The following is a 21,238-nucleotide window of genomic DNA, read 5'->3' on the forward strand; positions in this document are numbered from 1 at the left end:
ATTATTGTACATTGGAAGATTTCAAAGCTTTTTGGGATGCAATTTTCAAACTGCACACCTATCAAATCCCATTGGCATTTGTCTGTCCTTCCTTAATCTCAAGAATAGAGTTAGATAGATGAAAGTTGAGACCAGATATGGAAAGCTTAGAGGCAGGAGGCTCCAATTAACTATATATGAACTTACAGTTTGGATTAGAAGTCATGTTATTTCAATTTCTTCTGAACAGAGTTAGATAGCTATGCCAGTCATCTATGATTAACAGGAAAAGTATGATGTGTGGGGGCAAGGCACTACCAAAATTGGGAGTATATATTTTAAATAAATTAAAAATTGCAACCTGAAATTGTGACGATGTCACAATAAATAATTGCTCATATAATTATTATTTTAATATATTTTATTTTAAGATTAAGTCTCATATTAAGTAATAAAGTTAATATTACATATATATGATTACAGTTTTAAAGCTTGTAAAATATATGATGATTGTACTAAATACTCTTTATATTTCATAACTGTTTCTTTCTAACAAAATTCATAACAAATTAACTGCATTACATTACAGCAATGTACATAAAAATTTAATCAAGAAATAATATTTTAATAATAAAAAATAAATAAATATACAGTAGAACCCTGATTATTTAAGGTAAAAATGTGTATTATTGTAGTAACATTTTATTATGAATGATTTGTCTCATATTGAAGTTAAATAATAAAAGTTAACAGAAAGAAATCATTTTGTAATACATGTTGTTTTAAGCTTTTTTTTTTTTTTATAAATTACAGTGAAATTAAAAGTAATATATCCACACTTATAGGTTTGCCTTGGATAATATGAAACCTAAATTAATTGAAGCTTGAATAATTGGGATTCTACTGTAATTAAAAACATTACAAATAATTAAACAAAAAAGCTTACTTTAGTACCACAAATAATCATTTTTTGTGGAATAGATGCAGATGGTGATGACTGTTCATATGGTACTGGATTCTGAGCAGCAGTTACATCATCTGTTTGTTCTTTAGTTTGTTCAAGAATTTGATGTACAACCCTTTGAATTAACCTCTCACTTCCAAAAGCTCCTAAATAATATTTTATTGATTAATATTTAAACATATTAAATGTTATTCTTCAGTTTATAGAAAAAATTTCTTAATTAAACTAAAAATTATTTTTGATGACTTTGTTTTACTATATTATTTTATGTATAGTTATTTAATAAGTCATATATACTTTTCAAAATCAATAAAAAAAAATCTATATACATTTTTAGAAATATTTAAATGCTATTTTAAAAACTTAAGTTTAAAAAAATTAATTTATAATTACAAATACAAATGATTCTCAACTTTTAGACATTTGTCTTTCACACAATTTTTTGATATTTTTAACTCGCTTCTTGGAATATCAAATTCACACTTTTAAACATATTTTCAGTGGCAAAAATTTCAAAAGTATCAAAACTTTTTGCCACTTTTGATTCTGGCCATGATTGTAAATATAAACAATTTTCAATTTATATTAAAATTTGTAATCTGTTGATTATTACAACATAATGGCTATTTCAACAGCTATACAAATTCTAATAATTTCAGAAATTTTGCCTCATAATTTTAGAGATGGAGTGAATATATCTGTTTTCATTAAAAGAAGCTAATACGAAAGAGAATGTATGATATATTGCTATCATAAACAAACATTAAATTGTATTTATTTTTAAAAGTTTTATTGAAATTTTATATATGTAAAAAATATTCTATTTCAATAAATTCACATGCAAAAAGATGACAATTCAATAAACTCATAAATAAATTTACCTGGAAAATGTTTCTGTACCACTTCCGCAGCTACATCATATACGTTACTATTTAATGCTGGATCACTTTCATATTGAAACCAAGTTACAATCTCATGTATGACTTTATCGTTCCATTCTAATATTATAGGAAGTCTAAAAATTTTATAAAAAGTAATTTCTTTATTAAAATTTACATTAAATCAGAATTATTACTTTTTACTAAATAATTGCAAAAATTTTATTTATATGAATTTATGAAGTTTGTATTATTCAAATTCATTTAAATCACTCAAACTTTTTTATGATATTCAACAATTTAAATTTTATATAAAACTAGATGATATGTCTGGAACTACCAGAGCAAAGAGTGAGAACAACAAACATTAAAATAATAATCATATTAAGATTGGTTATTTTAGCCTACCATTGTCATGTTTATCATGAAATGTTAAATAAATTATAAGAAAAAGAAAATTAACAAAATAGAATAAAAAATCTACTTTGAAAAAGATAAATTTGGTTTATCTTGTTTAAATTAATTTAACAAATATAAAACAAATGAATAATCAGATTTGAGGCAAATAGACCAAAGAATTTTGAGGCAAATAGACCAAAGAATTTTGCTTGGCACTGCCTGGAAGATTCCCAAGTACATGTTTTATTCTTGCTAAGAATGTGATACTCAGATGGTATGGAATGGCACAACTTCATTGGTCAGGTAGATAGGAATTGATGTTTTTCAACAGAAAATAGCTGTTGACTTCATTCAAATCATCCAAATTATTTTTATTGTTAACTCTAACATACCATTCACAGCTTACTAAGAAACAGTAGTCAGTCAACCAATGAAATTTCACAAAAAATGGACCAAATATTTAAACTTTGCCCCATCAAAATCCCTAAAAACATACTTTATGCTCACTAATAAGTTTGTATTAAATAATTTTCCTACTCAAATGTCATCAATTCACTGATCAGATAAGGGGAGCCTATTGTGACAGAGATTGAAATTAATTAGACCAAATGTAGATTTCATCCTGGATGAGAGGATGGTCTTTCATTACATTTGCTCAAACCATGGTGAAATGTGTAGATTAACAATCTTTTTTTTTTTATATTTTAAATTTTATAATAATTTAACGTAGATCAAATAAAAAATATACAAAATGAAATTCAGATGTATTCAGAGTTTTAATCCTTTACTAAAACAACTGCAAATATAATTATGTTTATTAGCAAACATATAAATTCAATAATCAAAACTATGGATTGCATTATTCTATAATCTAATTCAATTATACATACACATGTACACATTGTTCCAAGAGTCAAGTTTTTCTAAACATTAATGACAACTTTTTATTTGCAAAAACTTGATTTTTATTCAATGCATAAACTATTCAATTTATGCAATTTATGGATTCATGGCCACAAGGAGCAACCACATTCAAAGGATTTAAAATCATATTGATATTTATAAAGATCTTCATGTAAAATTAACATGTATTTCTTTAATTAAGTAATTCACTTTAACCTATTTATAAAATTTAACTAATCCTGAGCAAAAGTGTTTCATTTTTGGGATTGCTAATGATGCAAATCCAAATTATAGTTAAACATATATAAATTTAACAATTATTCTTATTTAGAGTATATTTATTGCCCATTACAGTATTGCATTCAACATTTAGTTTTTGTTCCATGCTATTAATGTGTGTGATCAAATGTTTGACCTCAAAAATATTTTTTCACTACAGTAGTGTGTCAATTATCTGAATCAATTGGGGACTGGGGTTGTTCAGAAAATCGATTTTTCGGATAAGCAATTATGTATGAAAAAATACATTATTAATATAGTATATTCCAATAATAGCATATTAATATATCCCATGTTTAAATTTTTCTCCATTGTGTGTCACTTTGCATTGAATTTTTGCTATTGTATCATTAAAAATTATTTCTTTATTTTATACAAACAAAATAAATATATTGAAAAATATAAAACAAAAAAAATTATACTTTAGAAGTTAATCTAGTATCAAAAACGTTTAATTCAGCATGACACAGTCTGAATGGAAAGCTTTCGGCTAATTGACATTTCGGTTGATCAGCATTCGGATAATTGACACTACTGTATACCAGTTTCAGTTACTACTATATCAACAACTGATTATATATAATTCATGTTTTAAATAATATAGATTCAATTAAATTTCTATCAAAATTAGATTTTATTCTATTATTTTTGTAGAAAATACATTTATTGAGATGTTCACAAAATTGATAGTATGTCAATATGTTGTATTATTCTCACCTTTAAATTCATATGAATGATGTTTTGATGATGGTTTTTTTAAAAAAAACCAAGTCCCAAAAAACAAAAGAAGCAAGTATAATATTTATATAGGATAATTAAAAGAAGGAAATTTTAATAATATTGTATAGTAAATATTTTGAAAATTATCAATAATTATTATAAATTGTAATTAATCTTTCATATTATTTTTCAAATTTTTGTTAATAGTAGTACCAATTTTCTCTCAATAATTTTTATTATTTTTTTTATAACTCATAATTTTGATAAAATTACTGAATGTAATAAAAAGATATTTATAAGAAATTTTTGCAGAAATATTAGACTAGTCAAATTACACTTATGAAAATTTAAATGAATAAATTATTCATTATTGTAATTTCATTTTAAAATATTTATGCATGATAGATAATATACATATTTGAATATAATGTGTAATATATACTTTCTTTGTTATTACAAAAAATAAAACAAACTATTATTTCTTAATAATAAATTTATCACAAGAAGAGTACTTTTTGTGTTTAAATAAAAAATTAGTTTAACTGATTATAACTATAGTATTGAAATTACATATAATCAATTTATTAATTAGGGAACAACTGACTATCATGTATTTTTTCCTCGTTTTCAAAATTTTACTTCAGAGAAATTCATACAGTAGACAGCAGTAAAACATGAATTTCACTGTTATGTGTTAAAATTCTATCTCTTTCAGACATATCTGCTAAAAAATGAATAAAATGCAATAAGGAATTTTTCAAAATAGTTTTGAATTTATTTCATCTTATAAATCTAATTATTTTATTATTAAATTTAATTTAGCTTAAAATTATAGAGTTTAGTTTTAAAAAATAAATTAAATGTACAATACATGAAACATAAATTTTTCAAAACTTACTGTTGGGGTATGCTATCATATTCTTTTCCATTCCAATAATGCTTGTAACCACAACTACAATTTGAATGTTTTGTTGAACTTCTGGGTGTTTTAGTTCTATCACCATTTTTGTATTGTATAGAGCCATCTTTATTGACAAGCCTTAGTAGTTGACTAACAGAAAAATAAGTTCCTATTATTACTTTTTTCATTTCAATTAAAAGTTTATTCTACATAGATAACATAGATAAACAACAATTATAAATTTTTAATTATAATAAGAGTTTTACTTAAGATTACTTACTCCACTTATTTTATTTTACTTTATTCCACTTTTTATATAAAATGTGGAATAATAAAATTTTCTTACATTTAATATAAAATAACAGAAAATATTTAAAAAAAAACATTTCTGTTAAGAAATATAATTTCTTATCTTCACTTATGATAACTGTATTAAATCACAATACAATTCTCATAAGTAAAGATTGTGATAAATACACAATTATTAATTTTTTTAGTTATTATTATTCTTAAATTAAATGCTGCTCTTTTAAAATTTCAGTTTATGAGTTTATGAAACATAAAATATTATGCTAATTGTTTTGGATAGAACAATTGTTATCTATCAAAAACTGCAGAAATAAAGAGAAATTATTTTAATTCATAGCTACATCTGTCCTAAGTATGCTTCCCTGAAAATAATTCTACAATAATTCCAGACATAAAACAAAACTGTCTTTAATTTAATGAAATCAAAAATTTAATGTACTTAAAATTTGAAGAGAAATTTTCATTTCTTGATATATGTTATTACTATTTAACATTTGTACATATAGAAAAAGTGTACAATTCTGCTTCAGTTTGACAATCTATTGCTCAGGAAGAGCAATAGATTGTCTGAATTAACATGAAAAAATTTGCTAGTCTGCAAACAGAATATCAAATTATTTAAATTACATTATGATCTTCCAAGTATTTATATATTTTTATATTTATAAATTAAAGCAATTCTCTGCTCAAAATATTTGGTAATATAATAGAAAACAGATTCTCTTTTCATTGTATAAAAAAGCTTAATAAACAATAGATTTTCTGTAACCTAATACATTATCATATTAATTATTTATATATTCTTTAGAGCAATGGCTCTTAATCTGGGGTGCGTGCACCCTCAGGGGTGCGAGAGACATTTCAAAAATTAAAAAAAAAAGTAGCTGATGCACGTATGGAAATGGAATTTGAAAAACTAGACTTAGAACAGTTCTGGTGTAAACAGTTAGAAGCTTATCCACAACTGGCAAAAGCAGCACTAGAGACACTTTTACCATTTGCCACCACCTACTATTGTGAAATGGGATTTTCAGCACTTTTGCACATCAAAACAAAAGCCAGAAATCACTTAAATGCATCTGATGACTTACACATGGCTCTTTCAAAAAAGAGCTTCATTTTAATAGAATTATTATGAATAAACAACAACAACCTAGCCATTAAAATTTAAATATTGCTTTTTATGTTATATAGTAATATACAGTTGACACCCAGATAACTCGTCACCGTAGGTTAATTAGTCAATTTTCTGTGGTCCCGGCCAACTTACATAGGCAATAATGTTATTAATGTTAAAAAACTCAGTTTACTCAACATCGTTTAATTCGTCACCACTGGATAAATCAACATACTTTTTCTGTTTCACACTTTTTTGACGTCTGATAAGTTGACTCCCCTCCTGAAAAAATGAGTTCACACTGTACAATAAGCTGTATGGTGTGAACTCATTTTTCAGGGGAGGAGTAGACTTATCAGAATTCTAAAAAGCGTGAAACAGAAAAAGTATGTTGATTTATCCAGTGGTGACGAGTTAAACGATGTCAAGTAAACAGAGTTTTTTAAGGTTAACAACATTAATGCCTATGTAAGTCGGCCGTGACCACAAAATATTTACTATGTAACTGACGAGTGACGAGTTATCCAGGTGTAGACTTATGCGTAGTTGACTGTATATTGTAAATAAACACAGCATTTGTTTATGCAATAAATGTTTTTTTCTTAAATAAAAATATATACACATTTTTTAAGGGGGTGCAAGAGCTTATTTTCATATTCAAGGGGGTGCTGACCACTAAAAAGGTTAAGAACCGCTGCTTTAGAGTATAAAAGTAAGTCTAAGTGTTAAGGATATTAATCAAACTTTTCTTAATCCATCTATTCTTTATAAAATTACAGTATAAAATTTTAAATATTAGCATTTCAATTCTGAAAATTTTAATTTATTGTAGTTTTAACTTACCCATGACACCATAAACATTTATCTAAAGTTAAGGGAGTTTCTGGAACTAGTTCATCTTTCTCTTGATCATAGCGACAAACAATACCTAAAAACAAAAAAATTTTATCAAATAAATAACTAACTAGCACTCTACTGTTTATTAAAAAATAAAGTTAATAATTACATTAATTATCATTAATGAACTATATGCTATTAATCTCTCTCAGTAACACAGGATGAACAAACAAAATACATGTAAAAAATAAACTCGACAATTTATGCAAGATATTTTAAAATGTTATTCCTTGAATTTATACTATACAAATGTTAAACATTTAAGTATTTCTCATAACATGTAGCAGGGCAGTAAAAGCATAACCAATTCATAACATGACCAAGTCACCAAAAACTGTTTGTTTGTTACAGCAATGCAACATTTGGATGATCTGAATTGGGAGGATGCCTTCCAGTTATTCTGGAAGGTATCTCCCCCAATTCAGATCGCCTAAGTGTTGTACTTTAAGGGGAACTGGTCCCTATTTACGCATTAAAGATAGGGAGAAAACCCAGAAAACTCCACGTGGCCAGCCTGTCCTGGTGAGGCATGAATGCATGACCAAACTACCAGTGTTCAGAGAACAGAACTACTTGACCATTACCAAAAACCAGTATCTAAACTTAACATAGTGAAACTTTTCATTTGATCATCTGCTATAATCTCTATTAAAGATAATTAAAAGTTTTTTAATTTAAAGCAAAACCTACAAAACACTAACTGAATAATTTTGAAATTTATTAAAATTAGAATAAATATTTGTGTTATAATAAATATTAAAAATAAAAAAAATTCAGAAAGGAAATCAATTAATGTTTCTCATAATTCTGAAATCTGCCTTGCGTAATGAGCCTGGATATTTCTTTACTTTTTTATTTAAATAATTGATACCCTCTTCCATCATGCTAATAAACTTTTTCTTTAAAGCATTACCACTCTAATTTAAATGTATTGAAAAATAAGTGCAATATCATAAATTAAATATTTAATGTACTCTTACATTATAAAGCATATCATAATTTTGCCATGATAATTTACATTATAAAAACTAAACAATTTTTGTGTGCCATTTAAATTAAATTAGACATATCAAATATTTATTCCAATATATTTACTTTTCAGTTAATCATTTAACTAAAGAGTTACACAATATTTTAGTAAAAAAGTTTTTTATTTATTTGATGGAAGGACAAATTAAGCATTTAATTAAGTAGTAGTACACTTATTATGCACATATTCTGGTTTAACCATTTCCATACCAAAATGTTTGCACAATGATTTTTCTGATAATGAATGATGTAATTTTTATTATTTCCAAAACAAAGTCTGAAGGAACACAGACATTTAATATCAAGTTGCTTAGTTTCTATAACTAAGCCAGAGCTTATTCACAAAAACATCTAATAGTATGCATAAATGCAGATGACATGAATTGCTAGTTACAAGCATGCTTTACTCTGAAACTATCATAAATTAATTTACCATTTAATAAATCTTAGTCCAAGCAGGAAAAAAAATGCCTCTTTCAAAAATTATATTGTATTAATTAAAATATATTTCACTAATGTTTTCAGTTCTTTCAGTCTATATTCAAATTTTTTGATATTGCAATTACAAACATTTAAAATATTAATATTTGCATTACTACTTGTACTACTACTATTTGTACTAAATACTTGCAAATATAATTTGCATGGATTTATACAAAGAGATATTTATAGATTAAAATAAAATTTTATAATCCTCATTGGCTACGTATAAAAATAAATACAAATATCATCTAAATAAACACTATTTCTATCTGCTATTTATATTATTATTGGTATATAAAATATTACATTAAGCCTATTATTAAAACCATTCATTAACTAAAGTTATAAATAAGATCAGAATATTTATCATTTAATAACAATCAAATAAGAAAATCACTTCTAAAGGCAAATTAATTAACAGTAAAGGACTAATATTGGCTTGTTTCCAATATTGAATAATTTTATAGAAATTTTGTACTAGAGAGAGAAGATAATTCATAATTTAAAAAAAATCAGATAAATGTTTTAAAGCAAAACAATACGTTCTAATTGAGATAGAATGTAACGAAAAAAAATTGATGCAACAAGCATTAAAGAAATCAGTAGAAATTCTCTGAATATTGTAATGAACATTAAATTTTGCCAAGAGTAATTAAATTACAGGTCGTGTAATAAAAATACAAGACAAGAACAAAAGTAACAATCAGTATAAAATAATTCTCAATATAAATTATGAAAATACCAAAATGAATCTTAACAATTTCAATTATTATGAAAAAATAGTTGTTTTGCTCATAATTTATATTTTAAATAATTATATTTCCTCAAACAATATAGTAACTTCTACAATCATATTTAAATAAAATTTTAATCTCATTAAAAAATAAAACATATATTTTTCCTAAGAAAACTTTTGTATTAGTATTTTCAGAAATTATTTTCACATATTAAAGCTCAAAACTTTCTATTTAGATGAAAACATATTGAAATAGCATTAGTCTCCAAAATTAGAAATAAAACAAAGTAACTATATTTTTGAACAAAAATAATCATTTCCAGCAATTGTAAAGATTTGCTAATATGAGGGTAATCCCAAAAGTAAGGTCTATTTTTTTAAAAATACAAAGAAACGTTTATTTTCAATAATGTTCATATCATTTTAAAGCTTGAACATTTATCTATTTTTCTACCTAATCGCCATTTCGGTCGATGCATTTTTGTATGTGCTGTGGCAATTTTCGCATGCCCATGTCATACCAGCTAATAGTTAAAACAATTTATAAGATAATAAATAAATATCAAACAATGGGATCGGTTATTATAAATTTTAAAAGCAATAATCTCTAAAAAATTATAAATTTTTTAAAAATAAACGAGTTTAAAACAACTCTTTTTTATCCGACTTCGAAATGAGTTGAAAATAGAGACGGACACCTTAAAAATTAGCAAAAATAAAAATATTTGCTAATTTTTGCTTTTAAAATTTATAAGATGTTTTCTAAGAAAAGATATAGTTCACCAAAATAATCCCATTTTTCAATAATTATGATAACTAAATTTAAGACTAAACACACACATTTTTAAATATGTTTTAAAATCTTGAAACTTTTTCAATACCTCTATGACTAAAACAATAACGTTTGTTAGGTTGTAGAGGTCCATGTGAAGAAAGAGCAATTTTATACAAAGAGCCTCCTTTAACAAACCAATCATGAGAACATTGCTGTTCACAAATACCATCACATAATAAACAACGATATAGTCTTTTTTCTTGTACAGCTTGTTGTGTGGCTTGTATTACAACTTGTGGCTTTGCACCAACAATACCTGAAATACAAAGGTCATTAAATTTCTTTACTCATTATATTTTTAATAATTGATAAATGTTTTTATTTAATAATCATAATTAAGTCTTATCTATAGATATTTCTGACATTCAATTATAATAAAATTCAAAAATTCTAATTTAAAAAATTTTAATTTTTTTATATTCAATCGACAGTTATTACTTTGTCAATTAATTTCTCCAATAAAAGAAATTACTTTTTGATCAACATAAGAAAACTCGTAATAATTAATTTTTTTATATTGTATTCATTGAAATGCAATGTAAAGAAATTAATCATCATCATAAAAAGTATCTTTTTAAATAAGAATATTTCTATTAATTTCTTTAGAATGAATTATTGGCATGAGATATTTGTTTATGAACAAAAATAAATGATTAGAAAGCATTTCAAAACTAATTCTTAAAATATTTGCTGTATTATTTTTATATAGATATATTACTTCTTGTAATACATCTAATACAAATTCTTGATATATATTATTATTCAGATAATAATTGAAGCTTCTTACACTTACACACACACATACATACATACACATACACAATTTATATAAATTACAGTACCAGTACCAAGAACATGTCAAACTAGCTGGAAATTTGCATGATGGAGAGATCATGTTAGGGAATGAAAATGATTTAACAGCAGTACATTTATGCAAAATTTGTGCACAAGCCACATTCACTTAACTATCCTGGTGAAGATGTAACTATAAACAGCATAATTATGTCACTAATTCTCAGTGTGTTACATTGCTAGTGAATGCCACACTTTTTCTTGTAGAAAAACAGGATTGTGGAACTTCAATAAGATAGCTTATCCTTCTGCAATATTTCCACTCATGTTGGAAGATATGCAAGTGACAATGCTGCAAATATAGTGCCAGTGGAAAGAAGGTTGTATGAATAATATGAGGAGTCTGGAGCAAAGTGTTATGTAACACGAACAAGCTGAGCAGCACTTATATTCCAGAGCGTTGGAACATTAATGGACAATGGAGGACAGGAAATGTCTACAAGCTCTGTTCAACAGTATTTGTTGCAGATAGATTTTTCATTTATCATTCATCATTGCAATTTCTCTTAACATTATGCTATCATCATCAGTGATGCAGCAGTTTCCTAAAAAGAAACACTGGGAGAAATATAACATTTAACTGACACTGCATCATGTTTTCTGATAAATTGCAGTTTAGTCTGGAGCATCATTAGCCCTAGCATGGACTGTTATGGTGTGAAATGCTATTGAATTTAAACTCAGGCTTTTGTCTCATAAGCATTAGAAGCATTATTAGAATCTAAAATATGATTCACATCAACCATTAACTGGTGTGAATACAATTAGCAATGGTAAAAGAAATAATTTAAAAAATTCTCCTCTAGTACCATTTTAATTTTAGTTCTGTTTTACTTGCAGACTCCTTGGTACCATCTTTCAACAAGAAAATGTCTGTGATTCAGAAAATTTTGCATCTCGTGGGTGCAAGACATGTTTGAGGTCAAATGATTTATCATCACAGTCGATATCATTAAGTGTTCAGTATCATTCGCATTAGTTTCAGAAAAAATTAAACTCACATGTTACACTTTTCCTTTAGCTTGTGAGACCAATTTATTGCTTATTGAATGTCTAAAACACGACTGCTTGGCAACTTGTTTATTGTACCACATCAGTATCTATCAAGAATGATCTCTGGAGCTGAATGCAGATGTCATATTAAATAATACATTCAGATTTTAGTTATCAGATTAGTTAAGTGTGATGATAATGTATTTTGTGCTATTTATTTGTGATACATCAAAAACATAGCTAGAGTAATGTCTTGCTTTCCAAAGCTGATTAGAATCAAACAATGTAATTTGTGGCAACTACATAGACAGTATTATAGTGTCCAGGATTGCCTCAGGATTCACTTTATGGTATAGTTACTCAGTTTTTCTCATAACACACTACAATTTTAGGTTGGCATGATCAGGATCTGCTGCTGACCATGGCAAGCTAAAATTGTAGTGATTTAATATATGAGATGTTCATAGCTCTGTTTTATAAACTGATGAACTTATTATATTTCAATTTCTAATGAATTGTTAAAGTAAATTTTATCTTTATTTTCTTTGTCTGCAAAATTTTGTTCACTTTCTAGCTGTCCATCAATACCCCAAATACTGTCTGCTATTACCCTATATCACAGAGTAATACCAGACACTGCACAGTTATCTAGTTTTTTTTTTATTTTTTGGAGGAAAAAAAATAGAACAACTTTTTTTAATGTCTCATACTTTATAATAGCCAGTAGATTAGATCTTTTTTTATATCAATTAATATTCCAAATTTTCTCTAATGAGTCTTGTGATAGACTAAAATTTAACTTGGATTTGGGATTCTCTAAGTCTCTCTTCCAAACATCATATCTTCTGCTGTACCTAAAATTTTGTATTTATAATCACTAGACCTATCAAATATTAAGTATCAAGCATAATTACCACATAAATTTCACTTCACTGTCTAGTACTTTTGGGTTTTGCAATTTCTGTAAACAACTGTAAATATATGTTTGTGCATGTGTGTGCATCTGCAACAATTTTATGAAAACACAAAAACTATAATTGGATGTAAAAGAATTACTAATGTTATAAATTTGAGTAATTTTTTTCATAAACATTATCAAATATATTAATATATTTAATCCTTCAGCCATATCACTCAAATTATTAATCAGAGAGATACCATTCAACTGAATGTAAATTAAACACAATAAATCACAAATGAGGCTACTGAATTGCCACAACACACAAAAAAAAATATCTCTATTTGCAGACTACTAATGTAAGAGGACATCTTTGTTCTCTGACTTGCATGGTCATTATGCAACTTCCCTTGCATGCATACCCAAAAAATTGTGGGTAAAGTGTCCCACAAAATGTAAATGTAAAAATAAAAATATTTTTTGTTTACTATAACTATTATTTAAATATTAGAATTGTTATATAAAAATTTCTAAAAGTAATAACATTAAATAAAATAAATACCAGTTCTTTGATATGCATAATGATGTACATCTGCCACTAAAGCTGGATGAACATTGTATTTTTCCATAAAAACTTCTTCCATTGCAGAGGCTAATCTTAATATATATTGATCACCTAGAGTTCTTTCACCACCAATAATACAACAGCCACAATCATCAAATTCCATGTATTTATCAGTTAAATTTTGAGGAGCACCCCAAACTTTAGGAATCAAATGACGAGGTAATTTTGGAAGTATTTCTACAACAGAATAGATTATAGACATTTATATATCATCATTAAATAAAATAATATGTTTATATATATATATATAAATACATTATATTATTTTCAAACTGTAGTATAATGACTTTATATAAACTTAAAATATATTCAGTAGAATTTCTTTTAATATCAATTTTAACATTAAGTGAAGCATGCAATGCCATAACAGCTTATATTCAGCTTATATAACATTATATTACATTTTGATATTCCAGAGAATTTGTAACTTAGTAAGTTTTTTACTATTTTATTGTAAAATTAAAATGAATTCATTCACTAGAAAATGTTTTTTACCTCTCCTGAAAAGTTTCTTTTTTGGGAATTTACAACCTTATGGAATTGCACACTTCAAGTATTGAATTATTGAAAAAATTTCTAAAAATTTTCTAAAATTTCTGGTTTACATACTTTACTGTACTGTACAACAAAAAGTTGCAGTCAATTGTCATTTTAATTCCAATATATTATGTTCAGCCAATTAAATTATCTATGATATTATCCATAAATTTGTTAATATGTTTACTTCTATAAAATTTCTTTGAAAGAACTAAACACGTTTTATTTATTAATCATATTTTCCTGTCAGTTTTAAAAAATGACAGGAGACCACAGCTTTTTCTTGGATGTAATACTATATTAGTATTACATCCAATGGAACTTCATAAAAACTTTTAAAACATTAAAAGTTTTTATGAACAATTTTGTTTTCAAGTACCGTGTTTAAGTTTTTATATTATTATTTTCAACATTACTATTATTTAAGAAATAATTTAAAGTTAATAAATCTATTGAAAATCAGAAAGCCAATATGATGATAATTCTTAAAGTGTAATTTTTCCATCAGGCTTAAGAATTAATAGAATCATTTATTCATGATCAGAAGACAGTAAAAAAAGAAAATAGTGGATAGATGAAATAAATGAAATAATAAAAGTTTTACTAATACAGTGGAACCCTGGTTAATGAACTTCATCTGTTCCGCGAGTCCATTTGTTAACCGAATTGTTCGTTAACTGAAGCAATTTTTCCCATAGAAATCAATGCAAATACAATTAATCTGTTTTAGCCATCGGTATTTTTGAAGTTTTATTTGTAAAATGGGTTTTCTTTGATAAAAATATAAGGAAAACGCGCTCATAAACAGTTGATCTAGGTTAAATTTTCTAAAAAGGGGAAAGATTTGACGGGTATAAAAATGATGCTATCTGTCATTTTGGAACTTTAATGATCGCATGCGATCGTTAAAGTTCCAAAATGACAGATAGCAGAAACAATGGGCTAAATTATGAGCACAAGGCTTATAGGTTTATCAACAATCTCCTATCAGAATCAACAAACAGGTGTTAAATAAACGCCTCAGAACAAACCTTTCTCATGACTTGATCTGGTTTCGGTTTTCACCTGGAGACAAAGAAGAAAACAATTGGGAAGCGAGGAATGGGATGCAGGACTAATCATAACGTGAGATTCAAGGAAGAAATACTATAAAAATCCCAAATCTCAAGGTCAAAACACATCTCCTAAAAATTCTATGGCAATTAATCTGCATTGTCTTCATCTGGATTAAGCCTGAAGTCGTGCCCACTAAAATTTGTGTCATGTCTCGTGGACCTCTCCAGTCATTGCTGCTTCATCACCTACAATTGCTTCTGCGACCAAGTGAACCCATCTAGTCTGCTCTGGGGCTACAACTGATCAGCTTGCACTATCGTAGGACCAGTGATACGTCGCTCCTCAGTGCCTGGAGAAAATACTGTAGATAAACCATTTCCAACCACCTTAAATATGTAAGCATCTTTTCGTTCTAATAAACGATTTTCACTGTAAAATACTTGTCATCTCTGTCTCCTCCGCCACCACCAATGTATGAATGGACCCTAGACCATCACTGGTATACAATTAACTGATTCCCCCTAAAAGTCGGCAATCTTACAAATTTGACACAAAAAGTCATTAAGTTCGTTATCCGGGACAAAATTTTTGCAAAATAAAAGTTTATTAACCAATTTGGTTGTTAACCAGGACGTTCATTAACCAGGGTTCCACTGTATTAATTTTAGTGACAAAAATGAAGCTCAACAGATAACAAAAGATGGCCAGAAGCTCATAATTTTTAAAAAAGCAAAATCAGAACATATAGACTAGGTGGTGATGATAAACACAGAACTTTATGAGGAACATGAATCATAATGAATGAAAATCTGTTGATGGGAAAATAAAATTTATTAGTTTTATGTTTTATGTAACAGTAAAAAATATACAAATTACATGGGTAAAATAACTGGGTTATTGTAGAAAAAATGTTTAGATTTATTTATTCATTGACCTTTTGAATTTTCATAATCACTTTCTTTATAATATTTATGTTATGTAAAAAAAATGTAATTTAAAAAGATTTTGTACTTAAAATATGTCATATACATGTGATGTCACAAACTAAAAATATTAATTAACATTTCTGAAATGTCAAATTATTTGAAATAAAAAAAAAATAAAAAGATAAAATAATGAATTCTATTAATAAACCATGTCTCATTTAAAAAAAATTAGTTAAAATTCATTTTCATTCATAGTAAAATACTACAAATAAATTATTATGTTTAGATAGATTAGCTAATACCAAAGCATTAATCACAACTATCATTCCTTAATAGAGCTCGTGGAACTGAGTCGAGCACCACCTGTACGTAGGCAAAGAAAATTGCTTTGAGAAAACATGTGCATCTTTGGGTTGGATACATACTGAAATGTGGCATTTGTTTTCTTCCTGTGATAATGAACCACAGCTTTCTGCCACACAAAACTTCAAAAAATAACTGTCGTGTGGTCAGTTGTAGTGTTACCTATATTACTGCACTGCCAGGTACAAAGTTAACCAGTAATGTGCAATAGTATTTTTTTAAAAAATCAATATTAACATTGATAATACGACATACATGCAGAATCAAAGATAATACAACATACGTACATGCAGAATCAAAGATAATATGACATATGTACATGCAGAATTAATAAATTAAGTAAAAATGATCTACAGTCACTTCTCGAGTTATGACCACTTCAACTCACAACCATTCGCACTTACAATGAAAAAATTTCATAAAAAATTTTTAAAATGTATCAATTTTTTATAGTTTTCATCAAATATATATCATATACATATATATCTTGTGATTAATTGCGTCATCTTTAGTTTTGTTCTGCAGTTAGTTATCCTTCGCGTGTACTTGTGTAAGATGGCTAACTGTTTTGTTGTTAAGTACAGTCACTTCTTGGACTTACGACCATTTCGACTTATGTCCAAAGTTGCGGAACCGAACCCTGTCGTAAGTTGAGAAGTGATTGTATTGACTAATGCAGGCATTACTTTGACCGTAAACTGCTGAATGTATGTATATATTATATATTATTTTTAAATATATACTTATAAATAATATATAAATTTATAATTTATCAAATTTTTATTTATTAAAATATATATAGTGTTATATGTAACATACAAAATTCATATAGGATAAATTCATATATTGCAAGAATGCTATTATTCCTCAATAACAATCAAATGAACAAAATGTTGAAACAAAAGTAATGAACATGAAGTACTAAACTTTAAAATTATCACATTGAAAAATAACTGGTAAGACCATCATCATCAGAATCTTCCTCACTAGAATGTTTTTGTATGGTTGAAGATGACGGTTTTCAAGTGTAACATTTTGTCGTCGTTGCTTTTAAGTACCTCCATTGTTAATAACAGTGCTTCACAGGAATCAGTAAGAACTTGATTTTGTAGTTTAGTTTTTATTAAATTTAATTGCAAAAAAAATACGTTCAACTGCTGCACTTGAATGAGAAAGCAATAAAAACATCTATTTACTGCCAAAGTAAAGTAAAAAAATATAGAATAAAAATGAATGTTTTGAAAGGTACTAGGAAAATGATGTTGGTGTACCTTGGTACTAGAACAAGTACTTTTGTACTAAATTAGTACAAAAGTACTAGATGGAACGACACTGGTGCCGCCTTTGTGGCCCCAATTCTGTTACACAGCATTGCCACTAGAGGCACCTTGATCTAGTTTCGCCCTTCCTTCCACTAGCTCTATAATGAAAGTTTGCATAACGATATTTTAATACTTTCAGTGTCCTAACTGCTCTTAAAGAATGTATTTCACTTTGTTTCTTCTTTTCTTTAGAAATTGTAATGTATGCTGTTCTTTTTAACATTATTTTAGGTTATTGTTTTATGTTATTCTTAATTTTTTTTGTAGCAGATCCTGTTACTAAATCCAAAAATTTATAGTTTTTTTGTCCTTTCATAAAATAATAATAGAGTCTGAAGAAAATATAATTAGTGGATTAGTCAATTTGACTATTTTTTTAATCAATCATACTTATCTTATTTTGAAAAATATAAAAATATCACAAATATACAAGAAATTCTTTGTTTTCCTTTTCCGTAGTTTCAAACAAAAACAAAAGTTTTTGTATATTCATAATATTTTTATATTTTTTAAAATGTAAGCATGTTGGCCAAGTTTTAATTTTTTATACTTATCTTAGTTTATCCTGATTCAAGTATTCTTTAGTTTATAACTATCTCAACTAATAACCATTGCAAAGTTACACTTATAAATTTGATTTTACACAAAATACAAAGCTAACTTTGTAGTTTTATAAAGTTGTAAAATTTCTACACCACAGTTCAATAGAGAAAGGGAAAAAAGTTATCCCTGTTTGGGATACTTCCATTTCTGCAGAGCCAGAAATATGAAAGGTAGAAGGGAGGAATCCCCTTCAAATCACATCTGGTTTGAGGAAATTTTGGGTCCTGAAAATATTCTGCACCCCTATATTACTATATGTCAGGCTTATTTTATTTGTAATTATCTTTATGCAACAAATAAATTAGATCAAATCAACGTTTGAAACAAAACAAAAAAATACTCCTTAATAATTTCATCATTTAAATTTAAAATATATTATATAAATTCCTTTCTTTAATTTTATTTAAATTTAAGTTTTAAAACAATCTAAATAGTCGTTTCAACCTATAATCATTATAGAAAGTTATGTAATATTTATTCTATTAAACTGAAATAATTTTGAACAATAAATACAATTATTATTTCTGCTTTATCTTAAAAATGAAAATAAATTATCATATTAATATTCAATTATGTTTAAATATTTTTTAATTTATAAACATCTTTTTATCAATTATTAACTTTAATTTTGTTACTCACTTCCTTTAATTCCTACAAGAGGGATATAATGATTCCTTCCAGAACTGTTCCAAGCAATACAAAGAGGTTTATTTAAAACTTGATTTTTATCCCTACATTCTTCAGATTTTACTAAACTAGGAAGAAAGAGACCTGGAAAACAAATATTTCAATACATTTTTAAAATTATGTATTAATTAAAATATATTCTACATATGATTTTTTCATTATAAGAATAAAAATTGCATAATTAAATAAACAAACAAGAATTTACATAATAAAATTTACACAATATTGCCTTATTCTTTTCTATAGAATTTATTTCTTTTCAAAATATTTGAGAAAACAAAATTGATAATTTGTGATTAGTAATGATTAAGCTAAGTAACAAAATTATGCAAATTCAAATTAAAGTCTCCTCTCTATATTTCAGTAAAACCTCTTTAAGATAATCATCTCCAAAACTTAAAAAACTGATCATCTCAAGAGGTGATACTGTCAAATGGAGTGACAAATATACAATGAATACAGAATAGTACATAGCAGTATATATTACCATTCATTATGTAGTATGTATTAATGTATGAATTACATTTTCATGTATATCATATGTAATTCTGTATACTGTACAATACATGAAAATGTAATTTACACAGATTTAAATTAATATGAAATAGACATTTGCTTTCTCTGTTTTAACCTTTTTGATAACACTTTTATATCTCTCTTCTATTTGGTCAGTCTGCTCTTTCAGGTCAAATCAATTTCCAAACTCACTCAAATCCTGCCAGATTTGTCATCATCAATTACCACTTTATCCATCTCAATTAATAGAAAAGATTAAATTAATTGACTTTGTTATATATTATTTAGCTTAGTAAGAATAAAGTATAAGCTATTTTGTTGAAAATATTAAACAGAAAATTTATATGCTCTCTGCAATAAGACTGAGTATGAGAAAACAGAAGAGGTATATTTAGAAAAAACAAATTGAGAAGAATTTTTATACATACAACAGTGCAATATATCTAACATGTACAGTACATTGTTCACATTTTCTATTTTATCACCCCATCCAATATGATGAAACTGGTAACTTCAAAGAAGGTTCTTCACACAAAAGGATTATAAGTCCAAGATGTCAATAGTCAAGTAAAGGGAATAGTTTGCTTAAGGAGGATTAAAACCAATGAAAACTATGGAATAAAACGTCTATTCTAAGAAAATCTGGTCATAAGTCATCTTTCCAGATTTTCTTAGAACAGAAAAATGAGAGTATAAAAACCTGAAGAGGTTTTATACTCTCATTTTTAAACTTAAATACCAATTGGTCTAACTTTTATTCTAGTTATTGACAAATTCTAAATTAAATATCCAGAAACACCGGAATATAGTACACTACAAAGTTTACATAATCAATCAGTTATGACATTTTCTATAATTCAATCATCAGAAATATTAAGTTTCAAACTTTAGTTTAATAAAATAATTTTTTTTTTTTTTAAAATAAAAAGACTTAGTCGCGTCCAAAAAATTTTTGGTGGATCATCATTTATTTCCTTAAAATGTTCGAGAACAAAAACTTCGGGACGACCTGACCTTTCTTTTTAGGCTTCACGACTGCCCAGGAAACAATTCTTTAAAACATAGGAAAAACTCCAATTAAAATTATAAAAATTTCACAAAAATTGGAAGTGGTGATCTTACGACAATCTTGGTGATCTTCAAAAAATTTTTTGGAAGCAACTAAGTCTTTTTATTTTAAAAAAAAAAAAAAATTTCATCCAGCAAAATTCTAAAATTGAAAAATTTAATAATAATTCGCCGCCAGAGGGAGGACAAGACAATCTACATTTTACAGCACAAATTTCTAAGTGGATATAAGGTCCGAAACTCCCAAATGGAAGTCATGGATGCAACTGAAAATGTCGTAAGATCACCAATTCCAATTTTTGTGAAATTTTTATAATTTTAATTGGAGTTTTTCCTATGTTTTAAAGAATTGTTTCCTGGGCG

At 26.4% G+C, this 21,238-nt stretch overlaps 1 protein-coding gene across 1 annotated transcript in view; it reads right to left on the bottom strand.

Moving 5' to 3' along the window:
- Positions 1-21,238, bottom strand: part of LOC136986557 (deubiquitinating protein VCPIP1-like) — a 67,589-nt gene that overhangs the window by 15,318 nt on the left and 31,033 nt on the right. The window contains exons 4-10 of the mRNA XM_067284123.1: positions 19,244-19,375; positions 13,735-13,974; positions 10,476-10,685; positions 7,293-7,377; positions 5,021-5,173; positions 1,825-1,958; positions 926-1,089 (exon numbers count right to left, since the gene is read on the bottom strand). Coding sequence (XP_067140224.1) covers positions 926-1,089; positions 1,825-1,958; positions 5,021-5,173; positions 7,293-7,377; positions 10,476-10,685; positions 13,735-13,974; positions 19,244-19,375 — 1,118 coding nt within the window. The remainder of the gene's footprint in view (positions 1-925; positions 1,090-1,824; positions 1,959-5,020; positions 5,174-7,292; positions 7,378-10,475; positions 10,686-13,734; positions 13,975-19,243; positions 19,376-21,238) is intronic.

This window comes from Centruroides vittatus, unplaced genomic scaffold, assembly GCF_030686945.1.
Source record: "Centruroides vittatus isolate TY-2023 unplaced genomic scaffold, ASM3068694v2 scaffold_1152, whole genome shotgun sequence".
In the NCBI taxonomy this organism is placed as follows: domain Eukaryota; kingdom Metazoa; phylum Arthropoda; class Arachnida; order Scorpiones; family Buthidae; genus Centruroides; species Centruroides vittatus.